The sequence below is a fragment of the Pleurodeles waltl genome, chromosome 6 (genome assembly GCF_031143425.1).
Source record: "Pleurodeles waltl isolate 20211129_DDA chromosome 6, aPleWal1.hap1.20221129, whole genome shotgun sequence".
NCBI classification, from domain to species: domain Eukaryota; kingdom Metazoa; phylum Chordata; class Amphibia; order Caudata; family Salamandridae; genus Pleurodeles; species Pleurodeles waltl.
The window spans coordinates 1674297906-1674320103 of record NC_090445.1 but is presented as its reverse complement, the minus strand read 5'-3'; the positions used below and the strand labels follow the sequence as shown (position 1 = coordinate 1674320103).

The following is a 22198-nucleotide window of genomic DNA, read 5'->3' as shown; positions in this document are numbered from 1 at the left end:
TCGCAAGTGAGTGTTGCGTCATTTCTCCAGCCGCAATGCGTCGATATCCCAGCCGTGATGCAGGTGGAGCATCTATTTTAGACGCGAAATGGGCGGCGCATTGTTTTACAGCTGCTTTGCAGGTGGTTTGGTGAAATTTTCCATGCACCGTGCATGGATTTCAGTCCTTGTTCTACCAGCTTCACCATTCAAAGGCCCAGGGAGTGGAGTGGGCACCACTTGGCAGGGCAGGGGTCTCAGCAGAGAGTCCAGGTGCTGGCAGAGGAAGTCTTTGATGGCCCTGAGACTTTAAAACAGGAGGCAAGCTCAGTCCAAGCCCTTGGAGATTCTTCACAAGCAGGAATATACCACAAAGTCGAGTCTTTGTCCTCTCTCAGGCAGACGCAGCAACTGCAGGCCAACCCTGCAAAGTACAGTCACAGGCAAAGGGGCAGTACTCCTCCTCCAGCTCTTCAGCTCTTCCCCTTGGCAGAGGTTCCTCTTGGTTCCAGAAGCAATCTAAAAATTGGGGGGTTTGGGTCCACTACTTATACTCCTTTCTGCCTTTGAAGTTGGCAAACTTCAAAGGAAAGTCTCTGTTGTTCACAAGATCCTGCCTTGCCCAGGCCTGGCTCCAGACTCACACCAAGGGGTTGGAGATTGCATTGTGTGAGGACAGGCACAGCCCATTTGGGTGTAAGTGACCACTCCTCCCTCCTCTCAGATGGCCCATCGGGATATGCAGGCTACACCTCAGGTCCCTTTGTGTCACTGTCTAGATGGGATTCACAAACAGCCCAACTGTCATTCTGCTCTAGATACACAAGCAGGCAGAGTCACAGAATGGTTTAAGCAAGAAAATGCCCATTTTCAAAAAGTGGCATTTTCAAACTGCCAATTTAAAAAACACCTTTACCAAAAGATGTATTTTTAAATTGTGAGTTCAGAGACACCATGCTCCACATTTCTATCTGCTCCCAAAAGGAAACTGCACTTAAAAGTTATTTAAAGGGAGCTCCCATATTAAATTATGAGAGAGATAGGCCTTGCAACAGTGAAAACAGAATTTGGCAGTATTTCACCGTTAGGACATGTAAAGCGCATCAGTACATGTCCCACCTTTAACATACACTGCACCCTGTCCATGGGGCTACCAAGGGCCTACCTTAGGGTTGCCTTTAATGTATAAAAAGGGAAGGTTTGGGCTTGGCAAGTGGGTACACTTGCCTGGTCGAATTGGCTTAAAAGTGCACACAGAGACACTGCAGTGGCAGGTCTGAGCCATGTTTACTCATGTGGGTGGCACAACCAGTGTTGCAGGCCCACTACTAGCATTTGAATTACAGGCCCTGGGCACCACCTCTAGTGCACTAAACTAGGGACTTACTAGTAAATCAAATGTGGCAATCATGGAAAAGCCAATTACACATACATTTTACACAGGAAGGACTTGCACTTTAGGACTGGTCAGCAGTGATAACGTGCCCAGAGTACCAAAAACAGCAAAAACAAAGTCTAGCACACAGTTAAAACATGGGAAGCAGAGGCAAAAAAGACATGGGAGACCACGCCAAGGATCCAGTTCTAACACGTGACCCCACCAGTTGAAAGTGGGGAGAACTACCCAACCTCATGGGAGTTCTCATCACTAAGGCGGAAGAATCTGAACAGACCATCAGCATTGGCGTGTTCTGTTCCAGGGTGGTGTTCCACCATAAAGTACATTCCCTGTAAGGAGATGGACCACCGCAAGAGTTTGGGGTTCGCACCCCTCATCTGCATTAACCATCTGAGTGGCCTTTGGTCTGTCTGAACCCGGAAGTGAGTCCCAAACAAGTAGGATCTTAGCTTCTTCAGTGCCCACACCACAGCAAAAGCCTCACGCTCAATTGCACTCGACCTACGTTCCAGAGGAAGTAACCTCCTATTAATAAAGGCTACAGGCTGGTCTATGTCTTTACTTAGCTGTGACAATAGTGCTCCCACACCATGCTCTGAAGCATCAGTCTGCACAACAAATTCTTTAGAGAAGTCAGGTGCCTTCAGAGCGGGTGCCGTGCACATGGCTGCCTTCAGGGCATCAAAAGCTGTATGGCAAGCCTCAGTCCAGATCACCTTTCTAGGTTGCTTTTTGGTGGTTAACTCAGTCAAGGGAGCAACCATAGTGCCATACCCTTTGACAAACCTCCTATAGTAGCCTGTGAAACCTAAGTCAGTCTGGATCTTGGCAGGCTCCCAAGCCAGAATGGTGTCAATCTTTGGCTGTAGGGGAGCAAACTGGCCACTACCCACCTAGTGTCTTAAGTACACAACAGAACCCTGCCCTATGTAACACTTACTTGCCTTAATAGTTAGGCCTGCCTTCTGCAGGGCCTCTAGCACTTTGCAGAGATGCTGCAAGTGTTCCTCCCAAGTGGAGCTGAACACAGCAATGTCATCCAGGTAGGCTGCACTGAAATCCTCCAATCCCGCCAACACCTGGTTGTCCAGCCTCTGAAAAGTGGCAGGGACATTTTTCATCCCAAAGGGCATTATCTTCAACTGGTAGTGGCCATCTGGGGTAGACAATGCAGATCTCTCCTTGGCCCCTTCAGTCAGAGCAATCTGCCAATATCCAGACGTTAAGTCAAACTTGCTGAGATTTTGGCAACCCCTAACCAATCAATGAGCTCATCAGCCCAGGGAATGGGGGTCCGCATCAGTCTTTATGACCGCATTGAATCCACAGTAGTCCACACAGAACCAGAGTTCTGGTGTGCACCAGGAGCAGCAGCCTTTGGGACCAAGACCACTGGGCTGGCCCAAGGGCTGCTGGAAAACACAATAACCCCAAGAGCTAACATTTTGGACACCTCCTCCTTGATGTTAGCCCTGACCCTGTCAGATAGCCTGTAAACCTTGTGTTTAACAGGTGGACTGTCCCCAGTGTTCACATCATGTGTGCACCAATGAGTGACCCCTGGGACTAAGGAAAACAATGAGGCAAACTATCCCAACACCTGGAGACAGTCCCTCTATTGCTCTGGGGTCAGTGAAGGAGAGAGGTCCACACCCTCCACAGACCCATCTTTCTCCTTAGCAGACAGGAGGTCAGGAAGAGGCTCACTCTCGTTCTCTACTCCATCATCTGTTGCTAGCAGCATTGTTAACTCAGACCTCTCAAAGTGAGGGTTGAGCCGGTTCACATGCAGGACCCTCAAAGGGTTCCTGGGAGTCTGCAAGTTTACCAGGTAGATGACTTCACTGTTGCGCTCCAGCACCTCCAAAGGTCCAGTCCGTTTGTCCTGGAGAGCCCTAGGCACCACTGGGGCAATCACCCACACTTTCTAGGCAGGCTGAAACTTGGCCTGAGTGGCATTTTGGACATTCCGGCGTTTCATGCCTACAGAAAATGTATAAGGATTCAGCTTTTTCGGCCCCCATTTTACGGATCACCCGAAACCTTTCCATGCACAAATTAGGTCAAAAAAAACTTTTCGTGGAGATTCGTCAGACTGTTACGAGGTTATTAGCAACACAAACATAGAAGGCCAGACATAGTAGACTGAAGGGTGTAGTCATACTTTTATGTCTGGCCTGTTTCTGTTTGTATTTCTCCAAACCTGTTACCCTTCTTAAATAGTTATTTGTAAGGTAGGAGTCCTCCTTCCCCCACCCCCTTGCTTTCTAATATAATTGTTAACCCCGACTAGAGCCTTTTTGCAGCATCATTTACAGGTTTTTGTGGGTAACAGTTCAACCCTCTGTAATCCCGCTGACCTGCTGCTGAGCAATGAATTCTGTTGTGTCTGAACGCCCTCTAGAGACATTTGCTAATACTGCAATTGTGTTGTTTACATTATTTCCTGACCAATCACATTGATTTACCCTGCAGTTCAGTTCTAGTTAAAGTTAGCAACTGCAAATGCTATTGGGTTAAATCGTAATCTGTTTAAGAATTGAATCACAATGTGGTGTTCTGGTGGTTGTTCATGCATCAAAAAACGCAAACTTTTTTAAGTCTTCCTTATTCCGTTAGAGAAGTTGTGACACAAATTCAATAAATGAAATAGCTGGACATTCCATTCAAGTGTTTTTGAGTCAAGGAGGTGCATTGACAGCAGAAAGTGGTCTGAAAGTTTATCCTCTTTTATAGTCCAGCCCTCAGGACGAGCTGTACAGATCACTTGCCTTGACAACTCTAGACAACAACAGCATAGCCTGCATCGACCTGCTCCAAGCATTCACCTAAAAGCAAGGCGGCCAATCCAGCTGGCCAAAACCAGCTTTGCTGTAATGAAATAAGTTGACTTGATACCATCTGGCTTCCGATGATTGACAGGATAGCACATACAATTTTACCCAGCATGCTCAGTACATGAGATGCTACACACTGCTCCTGACTATATGTGCCCTCGAGATCTCTGATCCATTAATATCTTGGCAGGACACGTTCAGACATATTATCAACCAATCAAAAATAGACTTATTTCGGACAATTACATACTACACTCAACGCAATTATAAAATACATCGCTATGGACTAAACTGATTAACACGAACATTGTTGTAAAAACACAAGTTAATGTTCCTTGGTATTACATTTCAGACGTCTTCATGTTTGCCACTAATTAATCTTGATATAGGTTATCATATGCAGATATTCCAGTACAAAAAATAAACTGTAAAGTGCCAAGTAAGTATGAGAGAATCAAATAGGAACAGAACACAGTTACAACACGGGAGAAACTGCATCTCCTATCATGGGCGCAGAATTCTGGTGTTAGTGATACACATTAATGAAGTCTGAAAAAAAAACTGAGTTGTCCGGTGTTTAATAATTTCAAGTCTTACTGTTTACTGATAATGTTCTTATTTAAAACCTCCTCTAAGATTATTTTGTTGAAAATTGAAATTTATGTAACAGGTAATATGGAAAACATGCACCTTTTCCCCAATCCAGTATGATTGCTATTTGGGGAGAATGAATATGTGCATCTCCAGCCCATGGAATATGTGAACTCTCAAGAAGTCTGAGCACATCTCCAGCCCATGGAATATATGAACTCTTAAAGAGGAGGACATCTCCAGTCTATGGAATATGTGAGCTCTTTAGAAGGGGGAGCACATCTACAGCCTATGGAATGTGAGCTCTTAATGGGGAGCACATCTCCAGCCTATGGAATGTGAGCTCTTAAGAAAGAGCTCCTCACAACCAAATAGAATATGTGATCTCTTAATAAAGAGGAGCTCCTCACGAGCTGCATGGGTATTAAGTTGCCTTATCACAGCCCATCATCTGTCCACTGAGATACATGAGGAACAAATGAAAAGAAATGTTAAACAGTTTAATTTGTTTTTGTGCCCCAGAAACATTCCCTGGTAGGATCACTGGTGTCTGCCAGTATTTTATTTGCCTAAAAATCCCTTGAAATCGGCACCCCCTGTATCTTGTATTTCAGACTGTTAATAAGGAGCAATGGCGGCCCGTCCGTTAGGGCGGAGGGGCCACACCCCCCCACTCTTTGCCCCTCATGAAGAGTGTCTGTCAGGCTGAACAAAGGTCGGCCTGGCAGACACTCTTCATGTTCAGGTCGGGCAGCCAGGAGCAGACGTGCGCGATTTGCGCAGCTGCCTGAGCTGAACTTTGCTGGGCTGAGGAGGTCACAGCTTTTATGGGCATGTCCTCCTCGGCCCAGCAAAGGTGCCTCGAGGCCCTCCCCTGGGTGACGAGGAAAGCGTCACCAATTGACACTCTCCCTGGGCGCTTCAGTTTAAGCCCTGAAGTGCCCAGGGCGAGTGTCAATCAGTGACACTTCGTCACAGAGTGGGGAGGGGTCAGCAGTCTCACTGACCCCATCCCACTCTGTGACGAGGCTGGGACTGCTGCCTTCCCTCATTGGCTGACCTAAGGTCAGCCAATGAGGGGAGGCAGCAGTCTCAACTCTCCTGGGACCTGGAGGCTGAAGGCAAGTGTGTGTGTGTGTGTGTGTGTGTATGTGTGTGATGTTTCAAATTGAATGTTTGGTGCGTGCATGTTTGAATGGTATGAATGTTGTTAATGGATGTGCGTGCGTGTCTGTGTGTGAAAGAATGAGTGTGTGTGTGTGTGTGTGTGTGTGCCCCGCCCGCCCCACTCCCCAACTACGTCGTCAGTGTATAGAAGAAAGTGAGCTCCACCAACTGCGGCGGAACATCAGATTGGATACAGATTGGATACACAGTGCGATCTCATATACATCATTTTTAATTACATTGCATAATGATGGTGCTCACACCCGTCATTTGAGTATGTTAATATTCTTTTTCTAATCACCCAGGCACAAAATCTTATCTGGGCCTTGCTATCCACAGTAATTGAAAATACCGGGTGCAAGAGCTGCCTCGTTCAGCAATTTGAGCTACTTTACATGGTCTAGCTCACCGAAGGCTGACTTTTCATAGAAGTCTCTATATTGAGGCTAGTGTGCTGTATATCTGGATGTTGGTGTAAGCATAAACTTTGTTGAGTAATACCTTTGTTACTCCTGACTTCAGCTTGAAGAACGCTAATCTGGCAGGAATTGCAAAGGTTCTTATCACCATTCTTGTAAATAAGTACAATCTCTGCTTTGTGCTAGGATGCCAGTTCCTCTCCGGTTGAGCGCATTGAATTGACTACCCTTATAATAATTAATTCTGTTATCTGGGCATACGATTTACACAGATAAATCAGTACATACTTCGACCGGTGTGTTCTACACAGGTTTAAGACTGTCTTGGCGACAGTTTCTTAGGCACCTTAAATGGAGGATATGTTTTACTAAACCACATTGCACAAAGAAGGGACTAAGGTCCTAATTACGACTTTGGCGGGTGGAAAAGGCTGCCCGCCAAACTCCCACGGTCAGGAGACCGCCAGCGCAGTCTCTTCCACACCGGCCCTCTTATGAACACAGTTGTCCGCCCGCTGGCCCAGCGGGAAAGGCAGAACAAGATTGACTCCGGCTCTTAATAGAGCCGGCTGCAATGCTGTTGTGCCTCGGTTGCACCAGCACCTGTCGTGCAAATCACTGTCAGCAAAGCAGACAGTGGTTTGCGCGACGGGGCTAGTCAGGAGGGACCCTGCACTGCCCATGCCGGGTGCATGGGCAGTGCAGAGGCCCCCCGGCACCCTGTCTCCCCCAGCCTTCACATGGTGGTGAAACCGTCATGTAAATGCTTGCAGCGTTGTCCAGGCGGATTGGTACTCGTCGGGCAGCCAAAAAGTGGCAGTGTCCGCGGTCTGACCATGGCAGTAAGGCCGCGGTCGGACCGCTGCGGTCCTACCGTGCCAGGGTCTTAATGAAGGCCTAAGATTGGCTTATCTACATTAGGTCAGCATCACAATGCAGAAACGATCCGATTTGTTTACCTTATATAATATATGATTTCCAACTCTATTTGCTACCATCACTGCCACCTCTATTTTTCTCATCTTCATTCCATTCTTACCTTTTTTATTCATTCATCACTAATTGCCTTTTCCTTTAATTTTTTTTATCACTGTTACCCTTTAAATATTAATTAATTCCTCCTTCTATTTCTCCTTGGTCATTCACTTGTTCCTACATTTCTATATTTTCCATGCATTCCTTCACATTTATTGTATTCATTTTCCATCTATTCGTTCAGCAGATAGTCCATACATATACATTGAAATCCCACCCCAACTGGCAGCCTGTGGGATGAGTTCTGTATCATGGGTACTGATTTCTGAGGTTGGCCCATCTATACTTTAGTGCTGTACACATGACTTCTCCAAGGAGGCAGCTCAGGGAATCTCAAGTCTTATCGCCAAGAGCTGCAGATATCAATCACATTAGAAGTCTTAACTTGTAACTTTATTTGGAATTCCACAGGGGTGGTGGAGAGGGGTCGGAATGAGCAAGTTAGCAGAGCAAACACTTCTCATTACCTGAGAAGCCACAATATGAACCAATTGTATTCCTTCTCTCTCCATGCAAAGGGCATGACCTTGGCCTTATCATATTCGACCAGCCATCACAGGTATTCAGATGACTGACACACCTGAATCCACATGGTGTCCAGAATTGATATTTGAGATATGGATTACATGTTGTGCTCGGATAATATGGTACCACTAGATTTTTGACGACCCACCATGAGTATAGATGTACCTCACTAGTTAGTGGAATTTCAGGCTTTTGGTCTCAACAAAAAGCATATGGTCAAAAACCAAGTGATGGAAGAGTACAGGTACACCCAATACTGCAGCGGTTGTCATCGGCACTGCTGGTTCCACTGTACTCACCTAAGCTCCCAATGGTTGTATAACCTTTCGACGGTTGTAAAATAACTCTTGACTCGGTGGATGAGGAACCACAAATCCTTGCACATTCTTTTTTGTCAATACGATTATTGCACGCCACCCTCTCAGGCAAGCCAACATCACCTTGCCCTGTTTCCATAATCATTATTTCCGCTTTGTCTTGAAGTTCAGTCCCTTGTCTTGATATAGGCCTTTGTACCGTCCTGGGGATACCAATAAACCAAGATCTGATTGTCACAGAGAAGCAATTGACCTTATAAATATTCCTTGAGATACAGAGTCTGATGTAACAAGAGCTAAAATATAACTCTTTAGCATGGCCATCAGTCCGTATGATAGGCAGACCTTGTGACGCGTATTTATTGCAGACTGACATTTCGCCTCCTGCACTGTAAAACTTTGCACTTGTATAGCGCACTACTCACCCGTTAGGGTCTCAAGGCGCTGTACGCATACCGCTGTGGGACCCCTCCTGGCTTTTCCCTGTGAGGCGCCCACTCCTGGACAGCCCCAGGGTGAAGCCAGACATCCAAGCACTGTGAGGGCCGTTGTAGAGATTAAGCAAGCTATTGCCCAGAGTTACAGAGTGGGACCCATTAATTAGATTAGGCACTGAGGTGAGAAGGTCCAACGGAATTGAGCCCAAGACCCGCTGAGACAGGAATTGAACCCTGGTCCCGGGCCAGATCTCTGCATCAGGGTCTGTCGCTCTAACCATTGTGCCACACTTCTTCACTGCAGTGCCTAATTAAACAGTGGTGCAGTTGGGGGGGCGGCTAAATGCCCTTGAACCGGTGGCACAGGCGAACCCTCTTATATAATAAAAAAAAACAATCTAAAAAATGCCAATCACAGAGGGGCAAACGTTGGTACCGAGTGTGTGTTGGTGTTTGCCCTGCGGTGAAATGTCTGCAAATCAGTCCATATCCACAATATTATCAAAGCTTACCAATTGCCACGGTAAAGCCACATGGCGGGATATGAACGAAGCCACCCGCCTCAAAGCTGTTTTTTTAAAATTCAGATGTGATTGGCTTCTGCAAAATTCTGTCCTAAATTGGCAGAGAAGAGATGCAACAGTGCTCAGACAATTGTTTGAAACTCAGGACATGTAATTTAAGGAACACTTGTGAATGCATGTGACAGGTCTTCTATTTACTACTGCTAAAAAGAGAGAGTACTAATGCTCTGCTCTTCTCTGTTTCTGAAGGCAGCTTGTAAAAACATAGACTTCAAAATATACTTTGCGAAAACATAGTCTCCAAAACATAGATTACCAAAATGTGCAATTTAAGGAAAAATCTGCTTACAGAAAGTGGACTTGTATGTAATCCCAGTAGCTTCCAAATAAGATATGCGTGAAGTTAATATAGTTAATTAATCCTGTCCTAAAATATGTGGCAAATGTATTTAGCTGGATTTAGGAATTAAGTAAAGGTCAACTTTTTGGGCCACCAACTCACTCTCTCTCGCAGTTTTTATCCTGCCTGGGACAGCAAAATACCTCTCCATTGGATGATGAGGAACATGAAGTGCATGCCACTAGGTTTAGTCCATACAGTCACTCTAAGCCGCCCTCTCTGGCCAAGCTCTAGTCTCTCAATTTCTCAAAGGCTACCCTTCCTAGGATCCAGAAGAGCGGTGGATGAGGAATAATTTGTCAATATGATAACTTGAAGCCACATTTTCTGGCCACACTGCATGCGCCCTAGTCTCCATGGCAACCCTTCCCAGGACTGCAGAATATCTCTCGACTCACAGTGCATTCGGGTAAAGTTTGGCAACACGATCATTGCAAGGCACCCTCTCCGGCCACTCAAAGTCTGCTCTAGTCTCTCAGTCTCCCAATTGTTACTCTTCCTGGGATTCCAGAATACCTTTCGACTTGGTGAATGGGAAACACAAATACATTTCCCCTGATACAATTAATAATAACTGCAGAGTCACAGATGGAGGTTACATCAATTCTTCAGCCGAACATTCACTGTGACTTTTGTGTCCATCATGGCGCATGTCCGTATTGCCATAATACTCAAGTACCTCTTTAAATCAGTCACATACGTGAGGCTGCCTCTGCTTGCAGTGTTGACTTTAAAGGGAGTGTTAAAGCTGTACGTTCGGTTCCAATTATAAGTAGCTTTATTGTTGTACACAACCTTTAGTCCTGATATATCTCCTGTCTAATGAGCTGTTGAGTGTTCACATCCTCCTTGTTCTTTCTCCTATTGAAATGGTGTCTTTTTGCCTTGGTTTTCAAGGTCATATAGTGCTTGGGTTAGTGCCCTATAATTTTCTTAGCATTTATCATCCACATCTATTGGGGAACACAGTACGAAGGTAAAAGGTACTTGGAATGTTTCAATGCAATTGGTTGCATGGAGTTTTCTAAATGTATCTATTGTTAATTGCAAAGCATTTTGTCCTGACCATAAGTGGCAGCTACCTCTTCATGGTGAGATGGATCATCGGTGATCAAGCTACCCCTTGATAGTGATGTGGCTCGTGTGCGACCTGTCTCTACTGAATGATAGCGCTTAAAATAAGGGTATGAAATGAATCAGGAGAACCCCGAGAACTGGGTTGCATCTCATGAAGATATGTAAAAAGATTCAGATACTGCAGATGTTTATTTCTCTGCTACACTGCGTTGCCAGTATAAAGTAATCATATGTAATGTGTACAAGGAGTTGTTGAATCGTACAGGAATGGTTTGCGGAAATTACATTACTACCAGAGTCTGTTTCGGCCATGTTTGTCAATGGGTTGGACCTAACCCCGCAAATGTTTTCCTGTTTCCATATGGAGCCATGGAACAACCATGGACCTTCTCCGCTAAGAAATTTCATATTACGGTCCATGAGGCAATGACCCACTCCATCTTGTTGCTCTATTATAGTCCAGTGTACCCAAGTCTACTAATTCTGCAAATTAAACAGTTGGAAGTACACCAACCCAATTTTGAACAATTTGTCCCTGAAGTTTGGCCAGTACTGCTTTCCTTCCATGTGTTGCCTCCTACTAAGGAGGGTCAAAATCAGGTGCTTGGTATAGTTATTAATGCATTGGCACACTCTGTCTGCAAGGCAGAAAATCTCTTACTGAAAATATCTTATGCGCGTGACCTAGGAAGACTCGCCACAGAGTCTGAACATTATCCATCTTGTGTCATCCGTGAAATCTCCTGTCAGGCTCATGAGACCGTGTCAATGTTTTCATAAAATCTCTGTTCCGCGGATCTTTACAGGAGAGCCTTTTCAGAAGTGCCAAAGCTCAGACCATTACCACTAAGATGCAGCTGTGTAAATCCGCCATTTGTGTTCCAGAGTGCACAAATTGAAATTTAGGATCCGGGAATCTTTCTGGGCATGCAATTTAGAATTACCGCTATTGGCCAACAATATCCTTGTCAGTTTTTATCTGCTGTAAACTTGTGGATAAGTAGTACAGAGAACACAATTTGTGGAGGGGCAATTTGAACATGAATCATTACTGCTGATGCAGATACCACCCACTTTGGAATTCAGTTTTGGGAGCAAACAAAAGTTTGCATCTCCAGTGCATAGTTTTGGAGAGCGTGCACCCCTGCTTTGAGCTCTGCATAGCAAGTTTCTGTGATATTGTTTTTATTGCGTGTCATCACACGCAATAATCACACGAGTTTGCTGATGGTGTCCAGTGATGCAACATGGGACTCAGAGATGGGCTCTGTAGCCTAGCGGGCACCAAGTGTGCCCTCGATTCCAGAGTTTGATGACCGTCAGTCAGTTCACTAGGATGTAAATGATTGGCGTTGATAGTGGTGAGCACCAGATTTTAGTGGCAGGGCAGACATTTTTACCATTCGCTTGTCAGGGAGAGTACTATATTGGCCTCTCCCTTATTTTAGATTGGTCTGTTAGTCTCCTGCAATGGGACTAACTGACCAGCAGACATGTCTGGCAAACATGTGTAGTAGGTTATAAATACGCAGTAGAACGTGTGTGCAGCAAATGTGCTACATGTGACTGTGGCAACCCAGGAAACCATTTAAGTTTTCTGAACCAGAGTGATACATTGGATTGGGGTTGCAGAGAACCCCAGAAAGCAGTGTAGATTGCGTAATTGCCCTCTGAATTCCTGAGGTCATTTGTAGTGGACCCGACTCACGGATATGGAGGATAGGAGACAAAGGTCCCCTTGAAGTGGAGGCAACTACACTGACCTGCCATTTTCTGGCTAGTTGTTCCTTAGAAGTATTTTCCCTACGTGCTGAGAGATAGTTAAATGGAAAAGCCTCTCTCTTTTTATGCCTTTGTTTTGGGTCTCCCTTGACAAGAAACCCTTCACTCCACCCCACCTTCCTGCTGACTCTGTGAGATAAAGAATGTGGCTGGACAAGCCTGGAAAGAATAGGAGGAAGTCAGGAGCTGCCTGAAATCTATTCCCGAGTTGGACTTTTACCAAGTTTGCAGACAGAGTTTGTGCATTCCAAATATTTGGGGCGAAACTACCAGCCAGTGCTCCAAGATTTCTCTAGTGTCAACTCCTAATTACCAGGTTTCAGATACTGCCAGGAGCAGCTGCCTGGGCCTTGCCTTGAGGAAAGGAGCTGACTGACTGCCGGAGACGGTTGCCGGGGAGCCCTTGTGCTAAGAAGATAGTACCTAAAAGAGAGGCTTGTGAAAAGCTGAGATGGGGGAGCAGAACCTTTCCACCATACCCAGAAAATTAAGTTCCCGTGATGAGAAAAAGTGCCTGTGACATAAGGGCTCCTGAAGAATCAACATCATTTTTTGCCAGCCGCATCAACAAGAAATAAAAGTGCCAAGAGGGCATTGACACTATAACATGGTCGCACACCGCAATCGGTGGTTTTCACCTACCTCTGTTGGATCACCATTGTGTGACCTGAGGCATTTCTTGACTATGAGTGGATGGTAGGCTTGTGTTTGAGCACAAGAAATAACTTTCTGTCCTTCAGCAGCACTGGTGGTGCGTGGACTCCATCTTACACAAGCCTCCCTACCTCCTTAGCCGAAGTGTGCACCAGTGCTCTAAAACCGAGCTGGAGAAACCAGCTGCCGTACCCGTGCTGGGGCCGAGTCAGCTTGTCGGTTCCTGGTGTGCTGTGCAGAATGCAAACCACTTGGAGCCATTCAGCCCAGCTTTCATCTCTTTAAAGCAGGCCCATTGCAAACTCGGTAGCAAGCTGCAGCTCAAGCAGATGACATTGTGGGGAGGAGTATGACCTTTTGGGGCCTAAGTATGATTTGCATGGTCCAAGAACCTATGCAGGTTTAACTCAGGGAAAGGGTACATGGGAACCCATAAAGGCCTCAAGAGACACACACCCCCTTCTGCTAAAGATGGCAATTGCTCATACCCTGTATTGACTATAAACCTTTACAAGTCCTGATCGCAGAGTAGCATCAGCTAATACTGGCTGATTCCCACACAGTGATTGCTACTTTGACCAGTGTATACCATAAGTCTGCCCTCTGAATTTTATGTGGTCAGTTTTATGTAGTGTGGCAGAAGTAAAGTAGCCGGGCCTGATTTAGAATTTGGCTGAGGGGGTTACTCTGTCACACATGTGATGGATATTCCGTCCGCCGTATTATGATGTCATTATAGCCTATGGAGATCGTAATGCGGCAGACAGGATATCCTTCACGTTTGTAACCAGTCTGCCAAACCCTAAATCAGACTCCTTGTCTTCAATGCAAAACAACCGGCTGGACATTGATTTATTAATCATTGCTACTTTTTTCACTGAGTTCTGAATTTCCGTATACCACCTCCCTGAGTAAGCATTGGACTCCTGGAATTTGTTACCCTGGGGGTCAAGGGCTACAATGGCCTGCTTGGTTTTGGACCCTCTAGTAAATAAACCTCAGGACACTAGCGGTAACATGCTCTGATGGTTATGATCTGGGCCCAGCAGCACACGCCTGCAATGGGACAGAATTAGCCCTGTAGTAGAAATTGAGGCCTTATTGGGCGTGGGAAGCAATGCTTTAGGCCACGGTCTGACAGGATTTTAGGCTGAATTAACTGCTGGAAATGGTAGTTTGTCACCTTGAGGGATGGACTGAGAAGCCTCAAGTGGCCCAGTCTGGCTGCCCAGGATGCTGGTGGCGCCTCCTATCTCCTAGATTTAGAATGCACCCTGTAGAAAATGTTCTCAGCCCCACTGGAGCAATGGCAGCAGAGGTTTTCCTCCAATTGTCTGCATTGTCTTTTCTTTTTCTTTTTCTTTTTCGTTCTCTTCTTTTCTCCTTCTCTTTGAATCTTCCTCATTTACTCTTATCTGTTTTTGAAGGTTGCTTTGGAAAACATAAACTTCTAAATATCTTTTGCAAAAACATACTCTCCAAAAACATAGATTACCAAAATTTGTAATTTAAACAAATTTCTGCTTACAGAAAATTGACCTGTATGTAATCCTAGTTGCTCCCAAGTACGATATACGTGAAGTTAATATAGTTAATTAATTCTGTCTTAAAATATGAGCCAAGTGTATGTAGCTGGATTTAGGAATTAATTAAACGTCAAAATTTTTAAAGGTTGATTTTTGTGACGTAATCTGTATTTTCAGTAAATGTCTCTTTTGTCAAATGGACTCCTTCTTGATGAAGAAGGGATTTGTGTAAGATGTCTCGCACACTTGCAGTGCCCTCTTTTGATACAATTCTTTTAATACAATAGTGAATGTCTTTTGATGGCTGAGAACACATCTGCTGATAAAGCTGGTATTGTGGTCACAAATGGAGGCACCTCATAAGCTGGTAGAAATATGTTGGGAGGAAGACTGCTGGTGCCAGTATAGTAGCTTTACCCAGTGCTGACACTTATTTTTACCTGAATAAGGTGATGCACATGGGCATCTGTAAGAGGGGGAGTGTGTCTCAGAGGGGACCTAGAGTGTTAGGAAAAGGGGACACACAGCTATTGATGGAGAATGTGCTCCCCTGAGTGGGTATAAAGGAGGAAAGTAGGGAAATAATAGGCACTAAAAGAAAGGAGCAAAGATGAAAGTGTACGATAACTGGTACTCAAAAAAGGGAAGAAGTACGTTTAAAACAACTAGAGAAGTGTGGACCTTCAGCGTTGGTTAGAGATCATGGAAATGAAAGGTATGTAGAAGGAAGCAATGGAAAGGAGAGGTTGTGGGCATATCTGGAACCCTGCGGAGGGTCGATAGGTAGGAAGTGTCGGAAGAAGTTTAAGCCCTTGAATCGTTCGCGCCTACTACATGTATTTGCTAAATGTCCCAGCTTATGAGAGATCGGAACGAGTCACATAAGGCAAAAAGGGTTTCCAACAAACTTAGAAGGAAATGAAGTGACAAAAATAGCCCTCTTCCACTCAGGATGTGTAAAACAGATGGTGATGAGGGCTGAGGATGAATTGGAGAAGGAGGGCATAAGACTGGTACAGATGAGCGAACTGGGAAAGGAAGGAAGAAGCCACAGAACCCAGACTTGTCATGCATGACTGTATCCAGATCAAGTGCAACATAGCTCAGTAAGTGCCCAATTTAGAAGAACATGTGTTGATAGACGTAAGGGCAGGCTAAGTGTAAGTATAGCAACCGACTTTAAAGCCTGTATGCTTAGGAATCAATTTGAGCCTTTCTCAAATACCCTCCTAAGCTATGATGATTATAGTAGGTGGGAGACGAGCGATCTAGATTTGGGCTTAGAGTCTTCGCACAGCCTTTTGGCTCTATCTTGGAATCTAGGAGGATATAGAAAGCACTTAACCGAAGATACGTTCAAAAAGTTGTTGAGAAAACATGATATTGTGTGCTTTCAGGAAACCTGGCTGTGCTTAGAGCCTGAGCCAGTAGATGGATTCCTAAGGCTCTTTAAGGATGCTACGTGTATTGGCCCAGGTCGACCTTCGGGTGGCTTGATCACCTTAGTTTCAACTAGAATGGCCAATAAACTCACCATGATAAAAATGAAAAGTCGATGGCTGCTGGCTGACCCGATAGACCTTTATAATGGAACTGGAGGAATGAGACAGATCATCGTAATGAATATATATATTTGACCAGGGAGGAGTGTAGATCATGATTCCCAGCTGGAATTGTTAGAAGAAGATCTGGAGACAATCTGCACACATAAAGGAGATCAGTTGGTAATGATATTAGGAGATTTCAACCACAAATTAGATCCAACTGCTAGCGATAAAATAAATAAAGACTTCCTGGCCGCTGTACAGGTACCACGGGCTACTTTTCGTAGATCGGATATTACGGCACGTGATGTGGCTTTAGTAAAAATCCTAGGCTACATAGAGCTGTTTTGAGGTAATGGATGGGTGGACACAGACCTCCCTGCAAGCCAGACGTTCCGCATAGGTAATAAGGTTTTCCCAATTGATTATGTTCTTGTAAATGCTTGGCACTTTGATGAGGTAGAGGGGTTTGAGGTGTTGCACTTGGAGGGCAGTGATCATTGGCTCCCACAGTTAAGAATTAGGACTATGAATAAAGATCTTAGAGACAGAGTGGTTGCTCTTCACGTAGAGTTCCCTCGTCGTATAACCACTTGTATCACAGAGGACAGCTTAAGGCTACTTAACAACCTGATGATAAACTATAAGTTACTCTGCTTGGTTGATGACCAGAATAATGTGCTTATAGGATATGATAGGGTGATCGAGCAAGTGGTAAACTGAGCGTACATCTTAAATTATCACCAGTGAATAAAGAACAGGATCAAGATAGAGGGGACAATAGAAATATTTGGTTTAATCATGAGTGTAGGAACCTGAAATTAAAGATACTGAAATTGGAAAGAGTATTTAGGAAAAGGCGCGATAAGGGCACTGAAGGGAATCTTTGATAAGCCAAACAAGAGTATAAAAATATGTTGAGGAAAAGAAAAATGGAGTATATAATTATTAATTGGCAAACTATGCTATATTTGATAGAAACTAATAATATAAAAACGTTTTGGCAGTTCGTGCAGGAGGGGAATGTACCCTGGGATATGCAGTGCCTAGTAGGGGAAGAAGATTGAATTAAGCATTTGGGTGATTTGTATGGGGGAAAGGATGTTGTGGCAAATTTGGAGAATATAGTTGAGGTAGGCGCTGATATTAGGTCATATTTCTCCCTCCAGGAGATAAGAGAAACCATTGTGTCTCTTAAATTAACCAAAGCAGCCGGCCCAGATAATCTTCTGGCAGTCATAATAAAAAATAATGTGGACTGGTGGGCAAGCCTTTTCTACATCACCTTTCAAAACATTCTTGATTCTTGGTGCTTTCCCGAGAGCTGGAAAGGGGCAATAATTAGGCCATTCTACAATAGATCACTGCCTTAGGTTATGGGCAATGGGAAAAAAAGTAAATTGAATTGCGAGGTCGCTTATTCTGTTGCTTTGTTCATTTCTGGGCCACTTTCAATCTGGTGAATCAGAATATGTTGTGGGGTATCCTGAGGTGGCTCTGGATCGACACAGCTCTACTCTCACTTCACCAGGGATTAAATAGGCAGAATTGGGCCTGAGTGATCATAGACACCCGTGGGACCTTATCAAAGAGAATCCCAATATAGTGGCCTACGGCAGGGCTGTGTCTTAGCCCCCCTGTTGTTTTCCTTATTCCTGTCTGACCTGCCGAAAACATTAAATGGAATTGGCGGTTTATGCCCAAAAATGGATGGGACCTATATTTCTTGCTTATTGTATACTTATCATTTAGTGATAGATGATATGACGGAGCTGGGAATGCAACGGAAATTGGATATTTTCTTTGGCTGTTGTTCAAGGAAAAAAACCTACGGTTAATTTGGACAAAACGAAAATAATGGTGTTGAGGAAAAGAAAGGGGCAATTCAACTGGTACTTGGGTACTTTAGAAGTGGTTGATAAATATTTGGCCATGTGGTTTGACCCTAAATTAAGTTGGAGGGAACATAGTGAGTCACTAAAATCTTCTGCATTATTGTTGGTGTGGGCCTTAAACAGCTTAGTTGAAAGTATGGAGGGCCATCACATACTATCCGCCTTCAATTCAGTGGTGCGCCCAGAATTCCAGTATGGTGGACCTTTGCTGGGAAGTTGAATTGGAATATGGACGAGGGTAAATGTGTGAAACTGTTGCTTGCGCTTCCCCTTTCAAGGATGATCCAGACCATACGGGCTGAATGTCAAATGACGGTGTGGAGTTAGTTTGGATGCAGGCAACACTTAAATTTTGACTGAGATTGAATGGAGAGGGTATCCCCAAATTAGCATACTTATGTAAAAGTGAAATAGAGAAAAGTAATCTGAAGTGGGCCTCTAAAGTGAGAGGTACGCTAGAGAAAATCTGTGTCACGCTATCTCTAGCTGCTGACCAGTGGAAGCTAGAGCAATTGATCCCTCAGCAGGACTTGTGCGCCATTGTGAATTAAAGTGCTAGAGAGGAGGTTTTATGTGTAAATCTGTGTTGTGTAGATATGAAAACAAGAACAGCAGTGAGAGATGATCAGAGCCTGTGCACTTGCGGCTTCACAGTAAAATGTAGTGCAAACATATTTTACTGGACTGTTTGTGGTTTTTAGATGAACAGCAAAATATTTTTAAAGCCAGTTTTTTTTAATATTACCAACCTGGATCAAGCCCTTAAATGGAGTACGGGGTCCCTAAAGGGCTCCCGGATAAATTAGAAGGGGTGAGAAGTGATGATGACTTTTAGCTAGTTCTTTCAGAATTACAAGATATGGTGATCATTTTGGTTGTTTTATTTTTATTCTGAGATATTGTTTTAAGATTGTGCATTTTGTTTTACGAAGTGATTTATGTTTATTTTAGCTGATACATACTATGTTTTAGGGCTGTGACCGAATAAAAGCTTGTTTTTTGATGAATTGACTGAAAAAAATGAAAAATGATTAGCTGAAGACAGAAACAGCTGGGCTCGAGAGTGGGCGTCTGTTTTTCGCCCTAACTTCTAAGGCTCTCCTGACTTTAGATTGAGTAATTGCTTCTGAAACACAGGTTGTTTAGAGTGAAGATTGGTGAAGGAAATGCTACATTTTATGACATGTTTGTAAGGTGGATTGTGGGCAAAAGCAATGTCAATCCACTGTCCCACTATAGCCGTAAAGACCACAGTAGCGGGCTATACTGGCCATTAAAGGCCCCCTCCAGCGTTCGGCGAGGACCTTTAACAAAGGAGCAGGACTTTATTTGCTGGTATATCCCATCCACAAAGGGCTATAAGGCTATTAGAATATTTTGCCACTAGAGGGCAGAATGTTCTAATAAATAAATCAAAGTCCTCGTGGAGTCCGAGGGGATTAAAATCTCCTCGGGCTCCGTTGCCCTTTTTTCAAAGCTGTTGCTCTGAACAAAGAACATTGGAATGTTGACACTCTGGGCTTTTACCAGCCAGTTAAAACCCGGAGCACTCGATTGTCTCCAATGGAGCGCCCATCATTCTAATGTTCTAATAACGAATGGCGAATCACAGCATAGCGTAGCTCTGATATCTTCCTGCCACGCACCAGTCTGCAGGCAAAGTGGATCTGTGGAAAAAAGTGTAGGGATGCTATGTGTAAAACCTAGTAGGGACCACTGGTGAATCGGGACAAGAACGTATACCGTGGAAAGCGAAGGTGAGCATACAGAAAGCAAAAGTGTGTGAGTGGTACAAGAGAGTTTCTGTTATGAGCCCACCAAGTGAAATGGCAAGTAAAAGCTGTTTGGCATTACTTGAGGTCCCTTCAGAGGGTGGAGGATATAGCAGTCAGAACGAAGAGTCCACTTAGCAAGAATTTAGAAGAGGTAAAACTTTAACCAAAAAAAGGAGAATATGAGCTCTATGGTAAGATTACCAGGAGCAATGAATGGGTCTATGGGTCAATGTTCATAGATTCAGGTCACTGGCACTATGTAAGGCGTTTTGCTTGGATTACCTTTGGACCAGATGGACGACAAAAATTACATTAAAGAATGTGGGTGGACTTTGGAGCCAAATTAAGGGCTATTGGAGATATGCAGATAACAGCGTGTTGGAGGACGGATTGATTTACACATGCAACAGGCAATAGCACCCAAGAGAGAAGAGGTGCTGTATTCGCACATGACCACCCTTCCTCCCCTTTCTCCTCCAAATTCTCAGTTTAAGTTTGGGAAACAGAGAGAATGGGAAAGAGGGTTTGAGCCAAGTGATGTATGATGTATACGTTTGAGATAACCTATCTGTACAGTTTTAGGGATCTATTTTTAAATGTTTACTTAAAACGTTCTGCAGAAGCAAGGTATATGTTATTACAACAAATACTTATTACAGTTGTTTTAAATTTACATTAAGAAGGTTCCTAAAATGACCCCTCCAACAAATTGATTCATAACAAAAATGAACTATATACACCTTTTCCCAGACTTAACTCAATTAGTTAACTCCATCCTTAACCTTAAATTTAAATTAAACCCTAACAATGTTACCTTTACCATAACCTTGATGTTATTTCTCAGTCCTAAACCATATTCATATTTGACTCCCTTATACTAACCCCTTACCCAATTCACGTGTTGTTTTTTCAACCTATTTATTTACAACATTTTCACTAATCTAAAAATAAATAGTTTTAATAGATTTCATTTTCACTTTAGTAGCCTACAATTGTTTCTCACAGTCATCACTTTTCTTTGTATTGATTTGGACATAAGGGTATTTATATGTGCAGTACATCTGTATTGACCTAATTTCTTGCGTACAATGCTGTTTGCATTTTGGTACTGGAAAGAAAAATGCTCAATAATAAAAACTTATGTGGCCAAACATACATATAAAAGTCTGTATAGTTTAAGGCACCAAAAATGTTAAATTTATGTCAACTTAATCTCATTGTTGATATAATAAATCTTCTTTTTTTTCAGTTTCCTTTTGGTCGGCGGCAACCCTGTGATATCTACTGGCATGCAGTGTCCTTTCATGACAGTGATAACATCTGCTCAGGTCAAGTCAACAAGTTTCCAGGTAACAATCGTAGCACGTTTGCATTTGCATCATCTGGCATAGTGCACTCTGAGTGAGGAACTCCATGCTAGCAGCTTTTCCTCTTCCCAAATGTGTTAATTCTGTAGATGCCCAATTGGTCTAGAAGGCAGCAAGATAGGTTGAGAGCTGAATCTGAAGGCGCAATACTAAAGCTTTTCTGGTCAGTGCTTTCCAAATAAAATATATTTTGATTACTATGAAAGTGAAAGACATTTAATTTTTAAATTAAGGCTGATCGTGGCGAACCTTTGATGTAGACCAACTTTATACTATTTATTCACCAAGACTGTTCCTTGACTCTGCAGCCATGTGTTTGTCATATCATATGGTTTTGTCCTGCACTCCAAGCCTGACATGCAAGTATAAGTCAAATACATGTATTTGCATTTTTATTTTTAAGGTGATATTACTTAAATATTAAAAATGGTATTAAATCTGTATTAAATCTAGATAATAAAAAGGTATTCTCAAGGAAAATAATTTTATTTAAATATTACATGATAAGTGATTCTATGTTGATTTAAATGTTTATTGTTTTTATAGGGATAGCTAAACATTTTTAGGAATCAGGGATGTTTAGTGTATACGTGTAGTAAGTGTTTGTGGGTTTAGAGGGGGTAGTTTTAAGGGATAGAAGGGATTTTAACAGTTCTGGACTAGTAGTGGAAAGGGATGCTAAAGGGATTTAGGGTCCATGGATGAACAGCGAATTTGGGTAATAATTGGGTTTCTTAGGGTTTAGGGATGGGTTGTTCTAGGAAAATGCCTCTATTTGTGTGATCATCCCCATTTTCCTGGATTGATGTTGCTGTTTTTTAAAAAACAATCTGTACACTGGGACACTGCTAACAAGACCCATTGCATGTGCTCTGACCCCTAAAACATGTTGAGATTGGCTGCACTCATGATTCGATATTTAACATAACTATAAGCCTATAGTGTATG

The 22198-nt window shown here is 43.6% G+C and overlaps 1 protein-coding gene across 1 annotated transcript in view; it reads left to right on the top strand.

Annotated features, from left to right (window-relative positions):
• The window catches only part of TTLL11 (tubulin tyrosine ligase like 11), a 490512-nt gene that overhangs the window by 71330 nt on the left and 396984 nt on the right, over positions 1 to 22198 (top strand). Inside the window, exon 2 of the mRNA XM_069241682.1 lies at positions 21133 to 21232. Within this exon, the coding sequence (XP_069097783.1) occupies positions 21133 to 21232 (100 nt within the window). The remainder of the gene's footprint in view (positions 1 to 21132; positions 21233 to 22198) is intronic.